The sequence below is a fragment of the Sciurus carolinensis genome, chromosome 6 (genome assembly GCF_902686445.1).
Source record: "Sciurus carolinensis chromosome 6, mSciCar1.2, whole genome shotgun sequence".
NCBI lineage: Eukaryota > Metazoa > Chordata > Mammalia > Rodentia > Sciuridae > Sciurus > Sciurus carolinensis.
This window is the reverse complement of record NC_062218.1, coordinates 44,387,365-44,410,472: the sequence shown is the minus strand read 5'-3', so window position 1 is coordinate 44,410,472 and position 23,108 is coordinate 44,387,365. Positions and strand designations below refer to the sequence as shown.

The 23,108-nt window shown below is 39.2% G+C and overlaps 1 protein-coding gene and 1 non-coding gene across 4 annotated transcripts in view; both read left to right on the top strand.

Annotated features, from left to right (window-relative positions):
* Plpp1 (phospholipid phosphatase 1) overlaps window positions 1-23,108 on the top strand; it is a 94,619-nt gene that overhangs the window by 70,672 nt on the left and 839 nt on the right. For all 3 annotated transcript variants that reach the window (XM_047555982.1, XM_047555983.1, XM_047555984.1), the window contains exons 4-5: window positions 12,893-12,950; window positions 22,808-22,984. In XM_047555982.1, coding sequence (XP_047411938.1) covers window positions 12,893-12,950; window positions 22,808-22,984 — 235 coding nt within the window. The remainder of the gene's footprint in view (window positions 1-12,892; window positions 12,951-22,807; window positions 22,985-23,108) is intronic.
* On the top strand, window positions 8,187-8,264 carry Trnat-ugu (transfer RNA threonine (anticodon UGU)). The gene has a single exon. It is a non-coding gene; the product is annotated as a tRNA-Thr (tRNA).

The following is a 23,108-nucleotide window of genomic DNA, read 5'->3' as shown; positions in this document are numbered from 1 at the left end:
TTTTAAAAGCCAAGAAGTCAAAAAAATGCAAAAACATTTCCGTTTAAACATTATCTATAGTTTAGTATTATGGTGTAATCTGCTGTTTTGATTCATTTACCTCCACTATCTGCCCCCAGTAAGTTTTTAATTATAAAATTATAATGCTTGACACTGGAGAGAAGGGAACATAACAGTCAAAATGAGTCATTTTTGTTGATGGTATAAATGAGTCAGAGTAACATGTTAGGATGAGAATATCCTCCTATAATTTTGGTTTTGGTTTTGATTTTTTCCCATTCATTGACTTACTTTCTTGCCCCACGTCCCTTTCCTGCACGTGTGCATGCCCTTGTGCTGTGTCTGCCATCACTGATATCATAGGACTTTCCCCAGACTTCAGTTGTGGTGGGCATTGGTCACAGACACAGAAGTGAGAAAAGAAATGGACTTTAATGGGATACTTATTAATTGCACTATCTTGAAAGTTCTATTCACTGTTTAGAATTAATACTGAGAATTTGCTATAAATTAAATGGGGCCATACTTGCAGCATTAGAACATGTGGTTAAGACTGCCATTGCTTATGCCAGTGAAAATACCATTACTTCCAGTTTTTTTGGGAAAAAGTCCCAGCAAACAGAGTAATGAGTTTGTAATTCAGAACTGTAGCTCCCTTCTGGGCCAAAATTCTCTTTAGATAAGTGGCTCTCAAACTTCACTGGTACATTAGAATTATCTAGTAGGCTTATTAAAACAGAATGTGTCAGGCATGGTAGCACACCTTTAATCTCAGCAATTTGGGAGGTTGATGCTGGAGGACCACAAGTTCAAGGCCAACCTCATCAGTTAAGTGAGGCTCTAAGCAACTTAGCAAGATCCTTTCTCAAAATAAAAATTAACAAAGAACTGGGGATGTAGCTCAGTGGAAATGCTCCTCTGGGTTCTCTGGATTCAATCTCCATTAATACCCCCCCTCAAAAAAAAAAAAAAAAAAACACAAAAAACAAAGCATAAACATGGAATCCTCAAGTGTGTATTCAGGTCTGGGGTGAGGCCTGAGAACTTGATTTCTAACAAGTTTTCAGATGCTACTCTTGATCTCAGAACCACACTTAGAGAACCAGTACTTTAGATCAACCCGATTTGTGGGAAGAGGACCTTAAATGACCTCTGTCTCAGGATACAGGGGCTGATATTTACCTTTTTAAGAGGAACGAATTACAGATTGTGCATAGGTAGCTAGTCTGTCTGTGATAGGACAGTATAAAAACCTGGCTGCTTTAAGAGGTTTACTTTTTTCTTTCTTTTACTTAAATTATATATGTGGTTTTCTTTTTTGTTGTTGTTTTGTGGTGCTGGGGATTGAATCTAGGACCTTGCATATCCTAGGAAGCCTCCTAACTGTGAGCTACATCTCCAGCCCCAAATTTCAAAGGGCAAATTTGGTGTTTCCAATCAATTCTGAGTGACTAATCTCTAGCTCTATGAATCAGATATTCAGAAAAAGTTATTCATGTAAGAGTATGGCAGTCTTGTTTAGATGGTTAATTGCAATATGATTAGATGTGAGAAATGATTTCTTACCTACAGATTGCTTGCTGGTAAATAAAGCTGAAACTTGAGCACGTACCTTCTATAATATTAAAAAACATTCTAAATAGGCTGGTTCGGTGTGGTACTTAAGTACTTGGTAAAATCTGCTAGAATTGCTTCTTCTACATGGTCTAATTGTAGATATTGCCAGATAATTCCTTATACCTCCAGAAATATTCATTTGTTCAGGCTTACTATATTATGCCTGTGCATGTCAGTAGCTTGACAACCTTCTTTGTAGTTATGTCTGTAAGGAAATATCAACATATAAAATTAAGTAGAGGATGATTTTAAAAGATCCTTCACTTTATGAAAGTTGTTAGTTATGAAAGTTATCATTTAATTGTAACCTGGCTGAAAGGTCAGTACCTCATTCCATCTCCCCTGTTCTGCATGTATTACAACTCTTCTGCTCTAGTCATGTGGGAGCTGCTAAGATGTGCATATTATTCTTTCTCTGCTCACAGTGCAGATGAGATGGGGATTGAGAGTGTGATGATATGGATGATGGAAAGTGATACATGCCTTAATGATAAAATGCTGCATGAAATCAGAGAATGGCAGTATTCCTTCTAAGCTGGAGGAGGCATTTGGAGAATGAGTAAAATATGAATGTGTAGAATTGGGGCAGAACATGTTGCAGATTTAGGGAGTTGCATGGTCATGCGCAGGCAAGCTGGAGATTCGGATATTCAAATTTGGGGGTCAGATATTGGGGGTTGAAGTTTGGACTGCATGCTGTAGAAAAAGAAAAGGAAGACTGAAGTGTGGAGACCAATTGGGAAAATACGTTGCTAATCCAGGTGCAAGGTAACGAAGGGCTGAACCAAGACATTAAAGCAGAGCATATGTAGAACTCAGCAGCTCACTTGTGGGGAGTTTTGCTGAAGTTGAAGAGCAGGGTACTGGCAAGAAAGCAGTGTTACTCAGTCTCCAGGTGGTACTCAGGCAAGAAAACCAATAACAGCCCACGAGGAGTACAAAATACTACCAGCCTTGCCTGGACTAGCTAATTTATTGAGTACTAACATCTGGTCCACTGATACTTGGATCTTTTTTTTTTTTTAAATAGATTTTTAGTTGTAGATGGACACAATGCCTTTATTTTATTCATTTATTTTTGTGTGGTGCTGAGGATCAAACCCAGTGCCTCACACATGCTAGGCAAGCACTCTATCACTGAGCCATGTCCATATCACTCTAGTCCCTGATACATGGAATTGTTTTTTTTTTTTTTTTGTGGGGGGCGGGGTGGTGGTACCTGGGATTGAACTTGGGCACTTAACCACTGAGCTACACCCCAGCCCTATTTTGTATTTTGAGACAGGGTCTCACTGTTGCTTAGTGCCTTGCTTTTTGAAGAGGCTGGCTTTGAATTTGTGATCCTCCTGCCTCGGCCTTCCAAGTTGCTGGAATTACAGGTGTGCGCTACTGCACCCAGCTATTTTTTTTTTAAATATATTTTTAGTTGTAGAAGGATACAGTACCTTTATTTATTTTTTATGTGGTGATGAGAATCTAACCCAGGGTCTCACATGTGTCAGGCAAACGCTCTACCACTGAGCCACAACCCCCGCCCTGATACGTGGCTCTCGACTTGAACTAAAAAGCTTTTTTTGTTATACAATTAAAAAAATTTTTTAAATTATTATTATTTTTTGATTCATTGTACACAAATTGGGTACAACTTTTATTTCTCTGGTTGTACATAAACTACACAATTTTTAATGCTGCCCTTTTTTGGGAGAAAGGTTTGGGAAGACAGTAGATAGTATTAATAAAATTACTGTTGTATATAATAAACTTACCATGTATACACTGGAGAGAGATAGGATTGGCTCAATATTTTATTTTATGTTTGTGCTATATTAACCATTAATTTTGTATGTAATCTATTGCCGACTGCAGTGCTTGCTTCTGAGTTAATGTTTGGAAACTTTTGAACAAGATGGGCAATTTTCCAAGATGTTTAGTTTACTGAAAGACAGAAATGCTCCCTTAAAAACCAAAAATATATTCTTGTAGACAACGAATTCAGACATCCTCCTGAAATTCCTCATTTTTCTTTTGTTGTTGTCATTGTTGTGCCACTGACTTGCTTTGAGAATGTTTTTAAAACTTAAAATTACAACAGAGTACATCTGCTACTTCATCATTGTGGATATTTGCTCAACCAGTCTGACTTCCTTTGATCACAATGTAAAAGAATTTTGGAGCATTTTATAGACATTATTAAAATGCTTGCTAGATGTGTTGGAAAATGCATTAAATTCTATTTGTTCAAGCTAACACACTTCAACAATCTGCCCGGGATTTCTGAGGGAAGGGTGACAACAGCAAGATACTAGACTGGACCTTCTAATGCTACTGGTCTTTGAAGATAATGTCCAAATTTCTAACCACTCTAAGAGGAAAATGTGTCCAAGGGTAAAGTATCAGAACCAAATAACTTACCTCTTGTGGCATGGTGTGATTTGTGTATAGAATTTAATTACATGATAAAGTGATGTTGAAAAGATAACATATAATCCATAGTTTTACCTACTTTTACAACCAGCCAATTTAATATTAAGGAGTACTTCTTGTGGAGCCACTAACATGGTATTTAATTCTTGGTTGATGTGGAGTGGAGACCAGCGGGGTAGGTTTGTTCATATTAAATTTTAAAAGTTTAAGAATTTCCTCCTAGGGGCTGGGGCTGTGGCTCAGCAGTAGAGTGCTTGTCTTGCATGTGCGAGGCACTGACTTCAGTCCTCAGCACCACATTAAAAAATAAATGAATAAATAAAGATATTGTGTTCTCTACAACTAAAAAAATATTTTAAAAAAACATTAAAAAAAGAATTTCCTATATTCTGGAATAATTAAAAATTCACTTATTCAAGAGATTAGATCCTACTGTAGCTAAAAGAAAAGAACAAAAAACTAGTATTGAGTACCTACTGTATACTAGATAACTGTACAGGGTGGTAGGGATGCAAGATGAATTAAGATGTGATCTCAGTCAGGGAAAATGGACATTTACCAGTAATTTTTCTTTTTTTACTGTACCTGCCAGTTTTTTAAAATAATGAGTACATCTTATGTAATTAAAAGAATACAGCCAGTCCTCTTTAAAAAATCTTGTTCCACCCCTGCAAAACTTTTGATATAATGGAGGAAGAGGATTCAGTTAGAGATGATTTTAGTGTAAGGAGGTCCTTGAATGCAGTAGGTCTCTTTCCCACCTCAGAAAAGGCAGTAACTTCAATCTAGATTTTTTTAGGACTGATTTCTTGGAGCAATAAATGGTTGAATTGATCCTTGAATAATAATTATCAAAGAAAGGTGGGAAGCTCATTCCAGGCAAAAGGACAGGTAAGTAGAGCATGAAATGTGTGCTGGCAGCTAACAAGTAGTTTGTTAGCATATCATGGTTCTGGAGAGGTTGGTGGGGCTTAGGAAGGTCTTCTGTTCTATGCTCAGCTGTTTGTTCTAGTGAAAGTAACATGCTCATGCTTTTGTTGTTATATTTGCAATATTTTTATTCAGCTTTCTTCCCCTTAATTATAATGTAAATGTACTAAAAAGAGCATTTAAATCTTTTATGCTAGGAATTGCTTTTGCTTTTCTCTTAACAGCAAGAGGAGTTGGAATCCTGAAGGAAATGTGACTTTTCTGTTTTTGTCTATTGTGTAGAAAAGATCTAAGTGAAGTATTGTGACATTCTGCTAGCTGCAGTGATGTCACCTGTTCTAATCTGATGGAAAGGGAGTGACCTGCCTGGCCAGCTTCCTGTTGGGCTCTAATAATTTTACTACTCCTTGTGCCTTGTGCCACTGGGTGGTGTGTGCCTCGACTTAGATCTGAATTTCCGTACTGGTATAATACTAAAGACACTTTTATTGCCCTCTTATCTTTCTTGACTGGTGGCCAGGAGTTAGTGGTGATTTCATGATTTACACACCATCTGCCGGGGCTAACAGAAGACTTTCTTTACTTTGGTATTGTCTTTTTGGGGGAGACTTAAAGTATAAGTCTCAGGATCCTGCCTCATACCACACACTTCAGAAAGTGATAGAAAATGATCTTTTCCTATATTAACATCATGTACAAATAATCAAGGAGCATATGAAATGACTTTTGCTGCTAATGAAATAATTTCTCAATCTTTAGGTGTCTCAAAGATGTAAGATGTTTTTGTCATTTTTTGTTGTATTATATTTATTTTTTGTTGGGACCATCTTATATTTCTTTACTGTTTATTGCCTTCATCTTTGTACCATTTGGGAGAGTGAAACCCTTTGGTTTTTGTATTTCTAGACATTTTAAAACTCTGATCTCTTTAAAAAAAAAAAAAAAAACCCTCCTCAACCATTCATATTAAAGTATAGCTATTAGCTGTTTTACTTTCAGTAACACCAGAGTCAACATACTGAATTCAAGGTGTTGGACATTTGAAGGAAGTGCCTCATGTTTCAGTTTGACTTACTTTTGAATTGTGTTTGTACCTTTACTGAAAACACATTGTGATATTTAAAAATACATACAAATGTCAGAACATTTCATTGAGAAATATGAGATCAGGTTTCTAGGGTCTGAGTCACTGCTAGGTTCTGGGCATGTGTTTGTTGGTAGGAAGCTGTGTAGGAGCAGTGGACTCAGCCCGGGCACACTCAGGGGAACTGTTGGTCAGGAAGAAGAGTGTGCGGTGTGTGTGGGGGTGGGGTGGGGAGAATTTGTAGGAAATTTGTAGCTGGCATATCAAAGATACTTTGACACCCATGACTTCATATATATGTATTACACAGATAATACACAGATTTTATATATATATATATTATACATTATTAATATATTATATATATTATCTGTGTAATATGATTTGTTTCCAACATTAGCACTGTATCATGTGAAAGATTTGTTAATCCCATTTGATATTTCTCCCCTGAGCTGATGATAGTTTGTGTATCTTTTCAGTCATTTTCTATGAATTTTTGTATCAAACTTTGTGTGACTTAAATAAATGACATTTTCAAATATATCTTGGATTTTTTTTGTGTGTGTGTCAGTTCACATAGATGTGTTTAATTCAGTTTCACAGCATAGAGCATTCATTAGAACAGTGCTAGAACCTTCCTTGGGTCCTTGAGTTGCCTCTTGTGTTGCAGCACAAATGTTTGTGTGCATTTCTTTAGGATAGATTCCTTGAAATAGAATTAATGAGTCAAAAATATGTGTTTTCATGTGGGTAGATATTGTCAAACCATCCTCTTGAAAGTGTTAAGTGAAGTGTGCTTTTCCCCATTCATCACCTACTTGAGTCTTGAAGTATACTAGATATGGGATTTTCACACATAATCTAGTGCTAATTATCTACAGTATTTGATATCTAATGCTGGAGCCATTGGCACAGTTAGTGTCAACATCCTTTCAAAATAAAGTGGAACTAATACTTGGGAAAAGTTTATGTTCACTAAGAGGTTATAGCTCACATGTCCATTTTTATAGGACATTTTAAACTTCTGTTTGTTTTTTTTTTAAACAGGATCAGTCAATATTTAAAGATTACCACAAAAGGAAATTTCTCCTACACCTCAAGTTAATCTATGTTAAGTGAATATTGAATTCAGGAAATAAGATGTAAAGAAACTGCCTCATGTTGTGATTGACTTCCTATTGTTTTTTGTACAAAGAACAAATTATTCTCTTCAAATGATTACTGATAACATGTTTTTTCATAAATTGTCTAACTTTTATATATATTACTTCACACATTTCGCCACATATAATTTCTCTTCTTTCTGATTGGTATTCCCTGCCTGGAGAGGTTAGGATTAAAAATCTTCCTGGAAAAAAAAAAAAAAAAATCTTCCTGGGTTTGTCTGCCATTCACTGGAGTGACATCGTGGCACACTTCGGAAAACTCAGGTTTGGGCATGAGATTGGGCTTTTGAGCAAGTTACTGACACTGTGTGAAGCTCATTTTCTGTGTGTGCACATGAGAGTTGTTGTGAGGAGCACAGATGCTGTGTATCATGTACCTGGATGTGCTCAGTAACTTGTAACAATTTTTGTGGTTTGATGACATTTTTGCCTTTGCTTTAAGGAATCAATTTTAAGACAATTTTTAGGGGGAATGAAAGTTCTGATTTGCAGAAGAGCCAACTTTGGCATACCCAGGGAGTTGGTGGTGTATCAGTAATTGGACACATTTGGGTATTTGTGAGCATTGGCCACTATATGATTAAAAACAAATCACATTTTGTCAAACTTGTGTTTCCTACCAAAGTGATTGGTTTTAGATAGCATTCCATTACTTTCAAGTCTCTTTCTCTCTCTTCTCTCTCTTTTTTTAAAGCCCACTTCTGTTTTTGGCAATGTGGAGGATTAGAAATACCTTCTGATATAGTTCAACTAAACATGCTAGAAAATATGCCCCCCCATGTCTGTATGCACTGTATCTTAAATTATGTATATGATACATATATACAATACTTGGTGCAGTGGCACCTGCATATAGTTCCAGCTACTTGGGAGGATGAGGCAAGAGGATTGTTTGAGCCTAGGATTCAAGATCAGCCTGGACAACATAGCAAGAACCCATTTCAAAAAACTATACCTAAGGTGCTGGGGAGATAGCTCAGTTGGTAAAGTGCTTGCCTTGTAAGCACGAGGCCCTGGGTTCGATCCCCAGCACCCCCCCCCCAAAAAAAAAAAAAACACATAACAATTCTCATTTAGAAGGAAAAAAAACTATACCTATGTCTATGAATCAATCATATATAGACATACATACATATAAATGTATAAATAGCTTACCTGGGACCTGAGGCCAGGGTCAGTTAGTGCTGCAGATCCAATGTGTGCCCTATCTGCCATTTTCTGAAAGCTTAGAACCCAGGTTTGTTAGACTGTGAATATGAGGCATAGGTGATAAAGACAGACTGAGGAGAGCTGGAAGACATACAGGAGACACATGGATAATTTAAGGACTCCCAAAAGGCAGCATCCTCCCAGTGGGAGATATTAAGAAGAATTCTTAACCATAAGACCACAGTCACACTGGCCTAGAGCCAGAACTCATGCTGAGTCTTAAAAAGTTTGAAGGTCAAAGTGGATCTATAGTGAACACAGCAGAAGTTGACACAAGTCTCCCCTGGAAGAATTCTCTTTAAACCATGTACCTCTGAGATTCCCCAAAAATGAAGTCCCAAAGACATGAATGTACATTTTAATATAATGAACATACATAGAAACAAACTACCTTAAGTGAGAATCAGCAAATATAACAAATTATATAAATTCTCAAAGATTGCAGGTACTAGAATTACCATGTGGAATATAAATATGTCCACTGTGAAGACTAAGGGGAGGTTGAAAATATGTTATAGGATGAAATAAATTAAAATTGACCAGACAGGTGTGAAAAAGCCATAGAGATCTGTAAGTGATAGATATCTAGTAATTTAAATTTTAAAATGTAAAAGATTAAGATTAGACAAAGTGAAAGGGAAGACTAAAGTGAAAGATATACCTAAAGAGGCAAGATCAGAAACACAGAAGGAAGGTTGAGAGATACAGAGGAATACAAACAGCCGGTGTAATTATAAGGTCATCCAGAAACTCACAAGAAGTAGTAGGATAGAGGATATAACAACATTCAAAGATATAGTGGCTGGGAACTTTATAAAATTGGTGAAATATCCTCAGACATAAGAAGCCCATAAATACCAAGCCAGGTAAATAAAAAAGCCCCTACTAGATGCCTGATAGTGAAATTGCAGACTATCTAAGACTTGGGCATGGGGGCAGGGACCAATGAAAGAGAAAAGATGGAGAAAGGAATGGTACATAGGCTTATATTTACAGCAAAAGCAGAAGCCATAGATAGTGTAATGATTAAGAAAATCATTAACCTAGAATTCTGTAGTTAGAAAAACTTTCATTCAAGAAGGAATGCAAGGGCTGTAGCTGTAGCTCAGTGGTAGAGTGCTTGCTTAGCATACCTGAGGCCCTTGGCCCCTGCCCCAATGATATAAAGATACTTCCAGAGTAAAAGGATAGCTAAAATTGCATTTTCTAGTGCTTTTCAACTTTGGAAAATAGGGAAGAAAGAAGGAAGAAAATCTGTTAGGGAAGAGCCCAGGGTTGATTGACTGGGTTCCTTGTGATTGAACCTCATGGGCCCCAAAACGCTAGTTAAGAAATGCTTCATGTTCTTTTTTACCCACAGTAACTTATCAAACAGATCAGGGTAATATGAACTTTACTTCTGTTAAAAAGAAAACAGACCAACAAAAAACAAATTCAAATTATTCATATTCCATACAAATCTAACTCTACTGGAATCTGTAGGAGATAAGTTTGCTCCTACAGATAACTTTTTATATCCATAATCTACGAATGAACTAAATATTTGTATGGAGCCAGGTGTGCTGGTGCACGCCTGTAATCCCAGCAGCTTGGGAGGCTGAGACAGGAGGATGCCTAGTTCAAAGCCAGCCTCAGCAATGGTGAGGCACTAAGCAACTCTGAGACCCTGTCTCTAAATAAAATATAAAATAGGGCTGGGGATGGGGCTCAGTGATTGAGTGCCCCAGAGATTAACCCCTAGTACCAAAAAAAGAGAAATACTTCATATGAGCTGATTGTTTCTGATAAAGGCTGGATTTGATTGTCTTTGCAGTTTTTAAGACCAAACATGAATGTAGATATTGGAAGTGCAGAAGTGGCAGGATACTGAATTGAGCACGAACTCGGATATAAGGTTGGGGTGATGGCTGTGATATTGGGGTTCAGGCTGAGTTTAGTCACCTTTTCCAGATGAAGGAGGTACCCTGGCTGACGGAAGGAAGGGGGGAAAATCTTGAATTTGCCATTCGTAAAGGACTTTATTCACTGTAAATTATATAGTCAAGACCAATGTACTTGCTAACTGAAGGTTGCTTAATGTTTAACACACCATTCCCTAGAGTTAATGAAAACAGCAGCATTTCAAAATACGTTTTTCTCTTTGAAAACATTTTCCTAAGTTTTGATGGAAAGTTGGCTTATGTTATTACTTTTTCTTCATCATTGGAGCAATAATGAAGTGAGATGGGATTGGTTAAAATCCAAGGGAGGGATCTTTAGCTGGGGGCAAAGTCTTCAGCATTTCAGCTGAGATCACTGTGATGCGGCTACTTCAGCGTTTGAACTTCTTTTTTAACTACCCATACTTTTTTTGGTGGGGGGCAGGGTGGTACTGGGGATTGAACCCAGAGGCACTTAACCACTGACCCACATTCCCATCCCCAGCCTTTTTTTTATATTTTATTTAGAGACAGGATCTCTCCGAGTTACTTAGGGCCTCACTAAGTTGCTGAGGCTGGCTTTGAACTCATCATCTCCTGCCTCAGCCTCCCAAGCCGCTGGAATTACAGGCGTGCGCCACCACAATGGCTCCATACAAATATTTAGTTCATTCGTGGATTATGGATATAAAAAGCTATCTGTAGGAGCAAACTTATCTCCTACAGATTCCAGTAGAGTTAGATTTGTATGGAATAAGAATAATTTGAATTTATGTTTTTTGTGGGTCTGTTTTCCTTTTAAGACAAGTAAAAGCTCATATTACCCTGATCTGTTTGATAAGTTACTGTGGGTAAAGATTTAGAAAGTGATCATGAATAGTTCTCTCTTTTTAAAAAACCCTGTTGAAGTCATAGGCAGACTTATTGATTGATTCTGTATTGACTAAAAATGTTTATTCAGAATAAAATTGGAAACCATTTCATTTTCAACTAATGAAATTGCTCTGTGGTGGATTAAGAGCTGTTTAAAACTACTTAGTTTCCAGTTTGTGATTTCGTGGTACAAGGTGTAGGATTAGTGAAATGAAGTGGCTTGACTTTGAGCCTGTTTCTGTCATCATGGCTACATTCACTCGATGGGCTTCAACAGTCCCTACAGTTGTCTTTTTTAATATGTAGGCTATTCAGTATATTGAAATGGACTGTAAAATATACAGAACTCTGCTCTTAAATCTGATTTAAAATAAAGATTTCTACTGATCCGTTCTTTGTGGCAAAACAGTAAAGCCAAACAGTGCTTTGTTTTACATAGATTAAAACCAGAACAATTATTGGGTTTAGTTATGTAATTCCTAGGTAGCAGGAAATGAGAAGAGTCTCTTTTTTAGGAATGTATATGATTCAAAAATGATAATTAAAATTTTTAGTGGGAAAAGCAAATTCTTGATAGAATCATCCTCAGTACATGTTTAAGAACTCTTTACTTTTCCACCCATCTCCTGTTGCCAGATTTACATGCAAGACTCTTTGTTATGTGTTTTATCAGTCTCTCTTTCTCTCTGAATCCAATAAACTGACATAGGCTTTAAATTCCTTTTGAATAAGTAAAATAACTTTTCTTATTTTTGTATAGGGAAAACAGGAGAAACATTGTAATTATTTGCATGAGTATTTTTTCATGTGTAGTTTGTATCTAGAATGTGCTTAGCCTTTCCTGTATCAGTAGCTAATTGAGAGTAGGATTTACATCTTGAATATTAGTAAGCTTTATTTTTCTTTTTCAGAAGTGCTATAAAATTAAGATTTGCAATCACTGTCATTTTTAGGTGGGAAGATGATACTCAGATTTTTATAGACTGTAATATTAAAAGATGTTCATTTGGTACAGAATTTTGAGAGCATAATTTAAATATAAATGTCAAAAGCACTTTATCTGGTGGAAAATCAAAGGCAAGATATGTGCTCTCTTAAAACACAAAATTATTAATATGAATAGGCAGAAGTGACCAAATTCTGAGTGTTCAAAGGAGGCATTACATTATTCAGGGACAAACCCTGCAAATGGAAAACTTAAATCATGGTCATATGAATTTTTATGTAATAAAGCCAAGGCCCTTTATGCCAGTTATGGCTTGTCAAGTATTATTCCTCTAATAGCTATAGAAATGCTTGGCAAGTTTGGTCACAATGAGTCATCACCCATCCTGAGTTTCAGTAAAATGATACTGCATAGAAATCTGACCTTGTGTCCTCCTAGGACACCTTCATATTCCTGTCTTAATTGCTTCCCCACCTTCATCCTTCTAATTTCTGAAGGTAGAGGGAGGGAGCTGTGTGCCCTCTGAAGGTTAGGAGATTCTTCAGTTAGCAGTAGTGTGCTTGTCTAGTGTACACGAGGCCCTGGGTTTGATCCCCCGCCCTGAAAAAAGAAAGAGAAGAACCCCAAAACAAAATGAATTCACTACCAGCATATATGTAGGCCACTCAAAGAATAGGCTCAGCCTTGGGGAGAAAAATGAATGTTTTTCTTCTTTCTCTTCTAGGTTATCCTTCTATTCTGGCCACTCTTCGTTCTCCATGTACTGCATGCTGTTCTTGGCAGTAAGTACTTCGCGTCTGCTGATGGTTGGGGATGGGATGCACGATGCCTGATTCTCCTCAGGCTCTTCTCCCGGGCGGGCGGCAAGTGGCCAAACAGACCATCAAATCTCTAAGTCCCCTGCTGACAGTGAGCTGCTGGGGTGCTCTTCTCTGGGACATTTCCTGGAACACAGATGTCTTCTATGCACTCACAGAGGTCATTGATCCAGAGGCCCAGGCACCCCTAATTGGGAGCCCCAGGGCCTGTTCTGGTGAGGACTTGAACTCTGGTTATTGGAAGTGAAGGCAGCTGTTGTCTCTCCTATTTGAGCAGGTTTTGTTTTTCTTTCACTTTCTGAAACATTTCCCAAACTGCTTTTCAGAGGTTTTTACTACCGAGAGTCATCTACCTGAATTCCAGGTCCGAGTCTGACCGCTAAGCTTTCGAGCAGCACACAGTTTGCAGTTGCATTTTAATAGGTTGGCAGTGAGGAGTTAGAAAAGAGCTGCACCCATAGTTTGCTTGTCAAACTAGAGATGAATACATAGGTTTTTGTTTTTGTTTTTTTTTTTTTTTGAGAGTAATTAATAGGAAATCAAACTCTTGGATGTATTCAAGGGATCTTTAAAGGTCAATTTAAATTGATTTTTATTTTTTATTGTTCTTCCTCCAAGTGTATGTGTGTGTGTTTGTATATATAACTATATAGTGTGTTATCAACATTTAGGGGGAGAGGGATAAGATCTTTGTCCTAAGAGATCAACTATAATTTTTGTCTTAATTTTCTTTGTAACTGGATTTAAATTTTTTTTTTTTTGTAGTTGTAGGTAGACAGCATGTCTTGTCTTTGTTTATTTTTATGTAGTGCTAAGGATTGAACCTGGTGCCTTACACATGCTAGGCAAGCGCTCTGCCACTGAGCTACAGCCCCAGCTGCTGTAACTGGATTTTTATATAGTTGTATTATGTGCACATTTGCAGATCCCTTGTTTTTTTCTTTGATTACATTTAGTGCTGTGTGAGTGTTTAAGGCTTAGATTAAAAATCCATGCTATGTAATATTAAGGGTAGACTGATGGGAGTTAATTTGGTCTCAGAATTTAAAATTAACTTTACTAGAATCTTGCTTTTATTTGAAAAACCAAATTCCCAAAATGAAAAGAATGTAAATTTCAGGTGTTGTGTAAAATTCAAATCCAGAACTTCAAACCATTACAGGCTTTTTGGCTTTTCCAACCTTTCTGGAAACTGTGACTTTCATCTTATGTTAATTTAGTTTTGTGAGAAAGCAACAAGGTATAGATTCAGCAGAATTTAGGGCTGCTGCTTCTTCTTTTTTTTTTTTTTTTTAATACACACTCCCAGATGTTTCTGTAGACCTGCCATGGGAAATTTGACTTATTAGGTAGTTAATAGCAAATAGTATTCTGACATCCCCTTTTACTTTTTTTTGGTACCAGCTCTTGAACTCAGGGGCACTCAGCCATATCCTCAGCCCTATTTTGTATATTTTTTAGATCCAGGATCTCACTGAGTTGCTTGGTGCCTTGCCATTGCTGAGGCTGGCTTTGAGCTTTCCATTCTCCTTCCTCAGCCTCCCAAGCCACTGACCCTTTTATCTTATTAGGGAAAATTAGCATTCTTTCCAAATGGAGCCAACATGTTTTTGCCTTTTAAATTGGGCACTAGGAGAGAAGGGGGAGGCTGGACAGTGGTAAGAGTCATTAAGAGCCTGAGAACTTACCCCAAAACGTAGGTTTGTGACTCTACTGAATGACATCTTAAGGGTGGATGCATCTGCCCCAGAGCTAGATCTGCCAGGGTGGCTTTTCTTTGTTACTCACTCACCTATGTGTGCTGCTACCTCAGTCTTTCTATGTGAGACCTAGGAATCTAGTTCTGGTTGATATTGATGATGATTTGCATTTAACACTATTTTTACTGTTTTGTTTGGTACTGGGTGTTAAATCCAGGGGCATTTACCACTGAGCTACATCCCAGCCCTTTTTAATTTTTTAAAAAATGTGGGACAGGGTTTGTTGAGTTGTCCAGCCTGGCGTCAAACTTGAAAGCCTGAGTCTCCTGAGTCACAATGATTGTAGGTGTGTGCCACCATGCCTACTACACTAATTTTACTTTTGACTTTTTCTAATAATCTCCATAAAGAATAGAAATGAGCAATTGCCAGTTTTGCAGATGGGGAGCAGAGGCCTTGGAAAGGCCTGCTGAGGTCTGTGACCTCTCTGGGTATCTCTTGACCGTAGGTAGCCCTTATTTGATTGCTTCCTTGATCTGAACCCTTGCCCACTTACTTTGAAGGTCAGGTGATGCAGATCTTGAGGTAAAATAGTGACCAACACATAGCTTTGACCACTGTTTTTAACCTTAACATTTTGATGCATCATATTTCATTCATCATTTTCTGCTCTCCTTCCTTGGCCCTTCTCAGAACATCTGTTAAATCTGTATATCCAAAGAGAAACTTGTACCAAACTGTGAAATCTGAACTCCATGCAGAGGATAAAATGTGTGCAGAGAGGGCCTCCATGGCTGGCCCACTCTGTGGATCTGCAGCAGCAGTGTCTGAGGCGGCGACTTAGGGCTGCTAGACAGGGAAAATCACCTCAGCTGCTATTTAGTAATTGGGTCAGTGCAAGCATTTAGATGTAAATTATAATGAGAAAAAAAGCTAGGTTTGTTAGAGACCAAGGCCTGAGAGTAATGATGTACTGAATTTCACTGACTCTAGACAGTGGAAATATTTACTTGATTGGGATGTAGGCCCCAGTTTTGATTTTGGCCCTGAATACACAGACGTCTCCTTGCTTTCCAGCTTTCCTATTTATATTCAACATTTAACCTCTCCTCTCCTCCAGATTCCTAAGGCAGTGACTCATCTTGTTTCCCTGGGCATCTTGGCATTATGGGTCAGGCCCAGAATGGGTGGAGATGTACAGTCATTTAAATCCTCAAGAATTCCTGACACCCAGAAATGAACTTGTAGTTAAAAATGTCTTATAAATGAACTATCCTGACCATTGTTCTGCTCTGGCAGGAATCCTACCCTGTACGCTTCACAGTGCCAGCGAGCCTGTGAGAAAAGCACCTGGGCTGGCCAGAGCTCGTGCAGGGCTGCTTTGCATATGGATGGCATTCATGGGTTAGTGATGCCCTTGGATTTGGTCGAATTCCAAAGATTACAGATCTGTGTGATGATTCAGGAGAGTAGCCATGGGATAAGAGTGGCTTCTGGCTCCGTCCTGTGGAGGCCGAAGCCCCAGGTGGTTGTATCACTGCTGTTAGGAGCTGCACTGTGCTCCAGCCGCTCTCCTCCCTGCTGAGGTTCTTGTCCAGCCTCACTGCCTCCCGGGTTCAGACACTGCCACCCACCTGTGTAAGACTTCCTGACCCTTTCAAGACCACTCATTTTCCTCAGGATTTGTACTCTCCTTCATGTAGCACTGACCCTCTACCACCTGGTATTGTTGATATTTGATGAAGATGTTTCCCAGACTATGGGAAAGTGATGGATAATTCATGGCCCACAGACCACACGAGTCCTGCCTGAGGTGTTTCAAGGTCTAAATTTAGGAGCTCCATAAATCCTAAAGATGACGAAATCAAAAGCAGAGAAGGCTAAACTGAGGCCTACCTTATAGTGGTCTCCTGGCCACAGTTGTTACTTAGTTTTCTTGGCTAGGTCTCAGAACCAGTGTTTCAAAAATAATTAAAGTTATATTTCTTGATGTTGCATATGCCGTTAGTTTGTTTCAGGGATTAGCAAAAAATTTCAGTAAAAGGTCAGATAACATTTTTAAGCTTTGTAAATCATCTGTTCTTCTTTAAAAAGCTTTTTTGTGTGTGGCGCTGGGTATCAAACCCAGGGTCTTGCACATATTAGACACGTGCTCTACCATTGAGGTGCATCCCAAGCCCCAAAATAACGCTTTAAAAATATGAAACCATTCTTGGCTTGCAAGCTGACTCCTTGACTCTAGTTTAAAAGCAGGGAGGGGAACAAAACCTATTTATTTTTAAGAATGGAGTATTAAGAGACTTAGAGACAATAACATTTTGCATTTAAGAAGTATTAAGGTCGGTTAAGGAGAGTAAAAATCAAAATAAATCAGCTTCAAAAAATATCTAGTTGAACACATTTACTTTAAAGGTGAGATATAATTTGTCTTTTAATGGAAGCTAAATGTTGTTTCCGAGATTTTAGCCAAAAATGGTTATATTTTATCTATTTTAGTTTGGGATACTGCAATAAATTACCATAGACTGTATGGCTTATAAACTAGAAGTGTGTTCCTCAGAGTTCTGGAGTCTGCAGATCTGGGAACAGCATGCTCCGGTTCTGCTGAGCACCTCTCTCCTGGTTGCAGGCTGCTGACTTTTACTCAGTTCTCACCATGGAAGTAGCCAGGGAACTTTCTTACAAGAGCCAGGTGTCTTGTAAGAGAGCACTAAGCCCATAAACAAGGGTTCTTCCCCCATGATCTCATCACCTACCCAGGGCCCCACCTCCTAATATCAGCACCTTGGGGGTTAGGATTTCAACGTACAAATTTGGGGGGCAGAAACATTCAGATCCTATACCCTTTAGTGATAGTAAAATAATGTAAGAATGCTCCAAGTAGTGTTACCGATGTTGAATTTTTTTAATTTAAAATGTGAATTTTTTTTTTTTTTTTACATAAAGGAAAACAATGTGTATATTTCTAATTTTTTTTGGATATGGCCCTCCCTGTGCAGTGGAATCCTCACCATTTGCTTTGACCAGGTCTTTGTATATTTTTGTTAAATGACCTTGGGGGCCTTCATGAAGTGGAGCCGCAGTGTTGACATGTCTGGATCAGGAGGAAGGTCTTGGCACTTCTCAGAGACGTGAAGCATCTGCCACCTGCTGGTGGAATGCCAGCTTCCGACACCCGCCTCTCCAGATTGCAACATCTGGTTGTTTTGAGCAAATTGATGTCTCTGTCCTTACTCCCCTAAGGAATAAGAAACCACCTGTATAAATCTCTAGTAATGTCCCAGCCTAGAAGTATTTTTTCCTGTACAATTAGTGGAGAGAGTAGTTTGTCCGCATGCTTTCTGGAGGGGAAGCCTGCTAGGAGACAGGGTTGACCCTAGTTTTCTGACCAGGACCTCTTCTTGGAAGAGTGGCTCAGGAGCCTGACTGGTTCATTTTCCTTTTCTTGGAGACATAAACTATACCTGGAACCTTCCTTTTCAGAAGGGCCAGTAGTGATGCCTGGTTTTAGTGAGGGCACTGCTGGAGGGTACTGGTAGATTTCTAAGGCCAATTCTCAAACTCGTTTTGCTTTCTGAAACTGGGCTGTGTAGTCAGTGGTACTACTTGTTTTGCTGAGCTCCTGCTTTGGGTCATGGTCTGGAAGGGTTCAAATAAATTTCTGCTCCTAAAGGGATAAAGAGGAAAAAGAACAGAGACGCAGCAGCAGTTTCCTCTCGAGGTCCTGAGGTTGACTCACGGCTGTCACAGACTCCTGTGGTATTTGTGTAGATGAGAATGGCGGGGGCGTGTGTGTGTGTGTGTGTGTGTGTGTGTGTGTAGGCTTGTGAAGTCTGTGCTGTTATTATTCTTTAGTCTGACTTTGTCTCCTGGGAACCCACATCTCTTTCCAGTTGTTTTCCTGTCATAGCAGTTGACAGCAGTGGCAGGCTAGGGGTGTTCCTTTTATAAACATGACTGTTACTCTTGAAAGTATTTCAGGACAGTGTTCAAATTTGTGAGCAGGGGTAGGTAATGGAGGGAGTCATTCTTTCCAGAGCAGGGAAAGAAAGTCTTTTTGGTCTGGGCAGCTGACTGGGGATTCTCTCCAAACCATTCTCCCTGTCCCAGGCTAACAGTCGCTGCCTCCTTTAAAAACTAGATCCCCCTCGGCATGGCTTCCTGGACTAGGCCCTCTTTTCCAGCACTGCCTCTTCACCTCAGCTGGGACGTCCTTTCTGACTTGGGTTTTATGGAATGCCCTAGTTAAAACACCTTCTTCACCATGAGTGGGTTCCTGCTTGCCATCTGCCTTGTCTCCTTTGCTGGTCAGCGAAGGCTGCATGGAGCCTGTAGCAGCACCGTGGGAAGAAGGAAGCCTTTGCCTCTGCGGGGCCCGCCTTGGAGGACTGCAGGGTGTTGCTTCTGTTTCACCTGTTCGTTCTAGCTGTTCACATCACATTCAGCCCAGGAGTTCTGCCCTTGCATCATCTGTGGGAAAAGTCACAGGAGTGAACCCTGTGCCTAAGGCCACTGTTCCTTTAGTGATACCTTCAGTGGACGGAATGTTTGTACTGCAGGGATTTTGTTTTCTGTTTTTCTCACTGTTTGAGCCCAGGTATATAAACAGACCATTTCCCTCTCAATTTAAAGTTATATTTCTTTAAAGTAAAACTGTATGATTTAAATCATAGAAATCCAAAATGTAAAAAACAGAAATTTGGTTACACACACAAGGGAGGTTCTTAATTGGCTTTCTTATCTTTGGGTTGTAAGCAGCACTCAGATCTCCTAAAGGAAGTGTACAGTGAGGACAGACATGGAGTGCCACTGGGAAGCGAACCTTTCTCCTCTGTGTGTCTCATGGGCCACCTGGGTTTTCATTGTGGCTGCCATTCTGCTTCTTTTTTTTTGTTTTGTTTTTTTGTTTTTTTGTACTGGGGATTGAACTCAGGGGCACTTGACCACTGAGCCACATCCCCAGCCCTATCTTGTATGTTATTTAGACAGGATCTCACAGTTGCTTAGCACCTCGCTTTTGCTGAGGTTGCCTCTCAGCCTCCCAGGCTGCTGGCATTACAGGCATGTGCCACGGCACCTGGCTGCTTCATTCTTTTTGACTCAGTGGCTTGTTTTTCTTACCTAACTGTTGTTTTTGCTTCCTCACAACTTTAGTTTACCAGAAAACTATTATATACCTGTTAGGTGCCCTTTCTACAACTTTCTGAAAATAGGTAACTCCTTCATAATTCCAGTAGGAGTCCTGAGGGAGAAAATAGCCCAGCACATGAGTGGGGCCTGATGTAAGCTTTCCAGTCATTGCCCTCCAGAAGAGAAGGCGACGTGATGGTGTCCAAATAGGGCTCACCCCTTTGACTGCCTGTCAGTGTGGTTCTGAAAGTAAGACTGCCGTGAGCCTAGCTGGCACCGCATACAGTACTGGTTGTAGGGCTGAATTCGTACAGCTCTTGAGGGGAGCAACCAAATGTGGTAGTCATGATGGGCTCAGTGTGCGTATCATTAGCAAACGGCAAGTATGGGGAGCGGGAGGCATGGAGTTGGCAAGTCAGGGACCTAGTACGTCAATTTACTGTTAGCTTTGACATTAAAGCACAAGCTCTGTCCCTCTTTCTAGCTCTGAGAGCTAAGAGTGCTGAGAAGCTTCAGCTGGGGAAATACGGAGGAATGGAGACTTCTTTTAAAGGAAGTCATAGTATTTGCTTTGTCCCAAATCATGGGCAGTGTATGGTGACACTATTGGAACCACAAACTGTTTCCTGGTATCCAAAGCACACCTAGGGTCTGGCCATTTCTTAGTAGTCATGTTCTTTCTTCTGGGGAGGAAGCACTCTAGGGTGATGTGTTTGGGAACTTGGGGGTTTAAAATAGCAGGCTGACCATAGACTTTCATTTCCTCTTGTCAAGAAACCCCACTCAAAGGACAAGAAGAATTTTCAAAAATTTAGGAACTTTATAAAAAAAGCTATAAATTCAAAGAATGAGAAAGGATATAATAAGCAAAAGGGGACAAATTTGGAAAGTTAAGTGGCAGAGAAGGCCAAATCAATAGCGTCTGTGGAGGGTGGGATCCTAAGGTTTGCATTATAGACCCGCAAAAAGGTTAGGAAGTGGAGACACCATCACTGTGTGCTGTATAGGGGACTTTTGGTCTGGAGGTGGGAAGTATCTGGAGTTCTGGGCCTAACAACTGTGAAACTTGGTCTAGAAAACTGATGTTTATTTCTTTAGGCTCAACTGAAATATAAGGATCTTCATAGGGAAGAGCAGGACTGTACGAGGTGCCTGCCTTTGCAGGGTTATACTTAGTGCCCTGGCCCTAGGTGCCGTACACACAGATGGTTACTGTATCCACAGGCTGCACTCAGGCGGCCACTGGTCACCAGAGGAGTCAGAATCTAGTCTAAGGTTAGGGTTAGAAAACTGATTGGGAGATCTGAGAATCTCCTCAGAGTGAAATAATTTCTGGGTAATGTTTGCCTGATGGGGAAACACCTACACTCATGTAGACTTAATAAGGAGAAAACCAGCTACTTTAGGGTGAAGGTTTCACCTAAAGCATGTTGGAGCTTATTTGATTATTGATCCGGAATGGATTATTAATTCTTTTGCCTGGGATGTTGGGGAAGTAGTTTGGGCAAAATACTACTTAACATGTCTTCAGGATACCTAGAGTCAAAGTCAGGATTCACTGGAAGGAAAATACTGTTAAAGAGGGATTTTGGAATCCTAAGTAAAGATCTCAAAACTCCTAAGTTTTCCCTTAGGTAGGAAGTACAGAATGGGACAGGTTTAAGCCCAATTTAGAGTTGTTTTCTTGCCTTGTCTTTAGCAGAGATGGATACTAGTAAGATGTTTATATTTGTAAGTGTAATTCCTAGGTGTTTGTTTTTATTGTCTAAATAACTTGGTGACAGCTGAACTTTCTGACAGTTAATATCCAAAACCCGGCTTTAGCTGCAGTCGAGGAACTTTTCTCCATAAAATGACATTTTCAAAATCTTTAGACAAATATCCTTATTACTTATTTTAGTTTGAATTTTAATTATTTAAAGATAAGGGGGGTGCTCTGCAGAAAGCACTTACATTAGCTAATGAGTCAGGCTCAAACAACTGGCATGCTTTTAGAACTAGGTGTTTATAGTGTGTACTTGATAAAATTAGACCTCTGGGTCTTTGCCAGTGTTGAGAACTGAACACCCTCAGCAGTGCCCAAGAAATGGGGCATGGATTTGTGTATCTATTAAACAGGCAGCATGAGTGAGCAGAGCCATATAAATTGTTTTCTGAGGACAGCATTTAGTGAGTCAATACATTATTGAACATAATTTAAATGAAAAAAGTTTCATTCTTCCTAAACAGGAATTAGTTTTTTTGTTTGTTTTTTTAATGAGAGCAGATTCACTAGAGTTCTTTCTGTATCAATTTCTTTAGCTACTAATGCACCCAAAGTCAAAGGCAGGCAGATAAGGGAAAGGGGAATTTTCAGGTCTAATTAGTGTACATTAGTGCTATTGAAAGAATACACTCCTTAGCTGGATCATGACTGAATCACACTCTGTATCTTATCTGGGCAGACTATTATACTTACTTATATAGATATTTAGTCTTCTCTGTCCTGCTATATGGTTTGAGGCTAGCCGAGCTCTCAATTAAACTGGTGAATTAAACACAAAGTCCCAGAGAAGCCAGACAGAAAACATAGGCTGGCCCAGGGCAAGGGCAAGCTGTGTTCAGATTGCTAGCAGTTTATCCCAAGACTCAGAACTAGCGACAGCATTGCCTTTGCCTATTAGAATTATAACCCCAACTATAAAGGGAGGAGGTGCCCTAAAATCCTGTCTTGAAAGTCATAAACATGAAAACTCTTATTTACCATTTGAAGGGTGGTGTAGCTAAATAGGTCATAAATTCTCTTAAGCACAAGTTAATGGGAAAAGAGTATTTTTTTGTTTCAGAGAATTCATTTTTAGGTATTAATGAGTATAAGAATGTTTGCCTCAAGTCTTATCCCACATAAAATATTTTGATAATTGTTTTAAATGCCAAGTCTTTAGAGGGGTGGTGATAATCAAGTACAGTTTTTAGTTGGTGTGTTAAATATTTTCTTTTCTTTTATATTAGCTGTATCTTCAAGCCAGGATGAAGGGAGATTGGGCAAGACTCTTACGTCCCACACTGCAATTTGGTCTTGTTGCTGTATCCATTTATGTGGGCCTTTCTCGAGTTTCTGATTACAAACACCACTGGAGTGACGTGTTGACTGGACTTATCCAAGGAGCGGTGGTTGCAATATTAGTTGTAAGTATACAGGGCAGCCACCTGCATTTTGATACTGCTAAGCTAATTTGGATATATAAGTAGACAAAAAAATTCCCCACCAAAGAAACTATGAGAAGGGAGAGTGTGGCGCAGTTAACTCCTA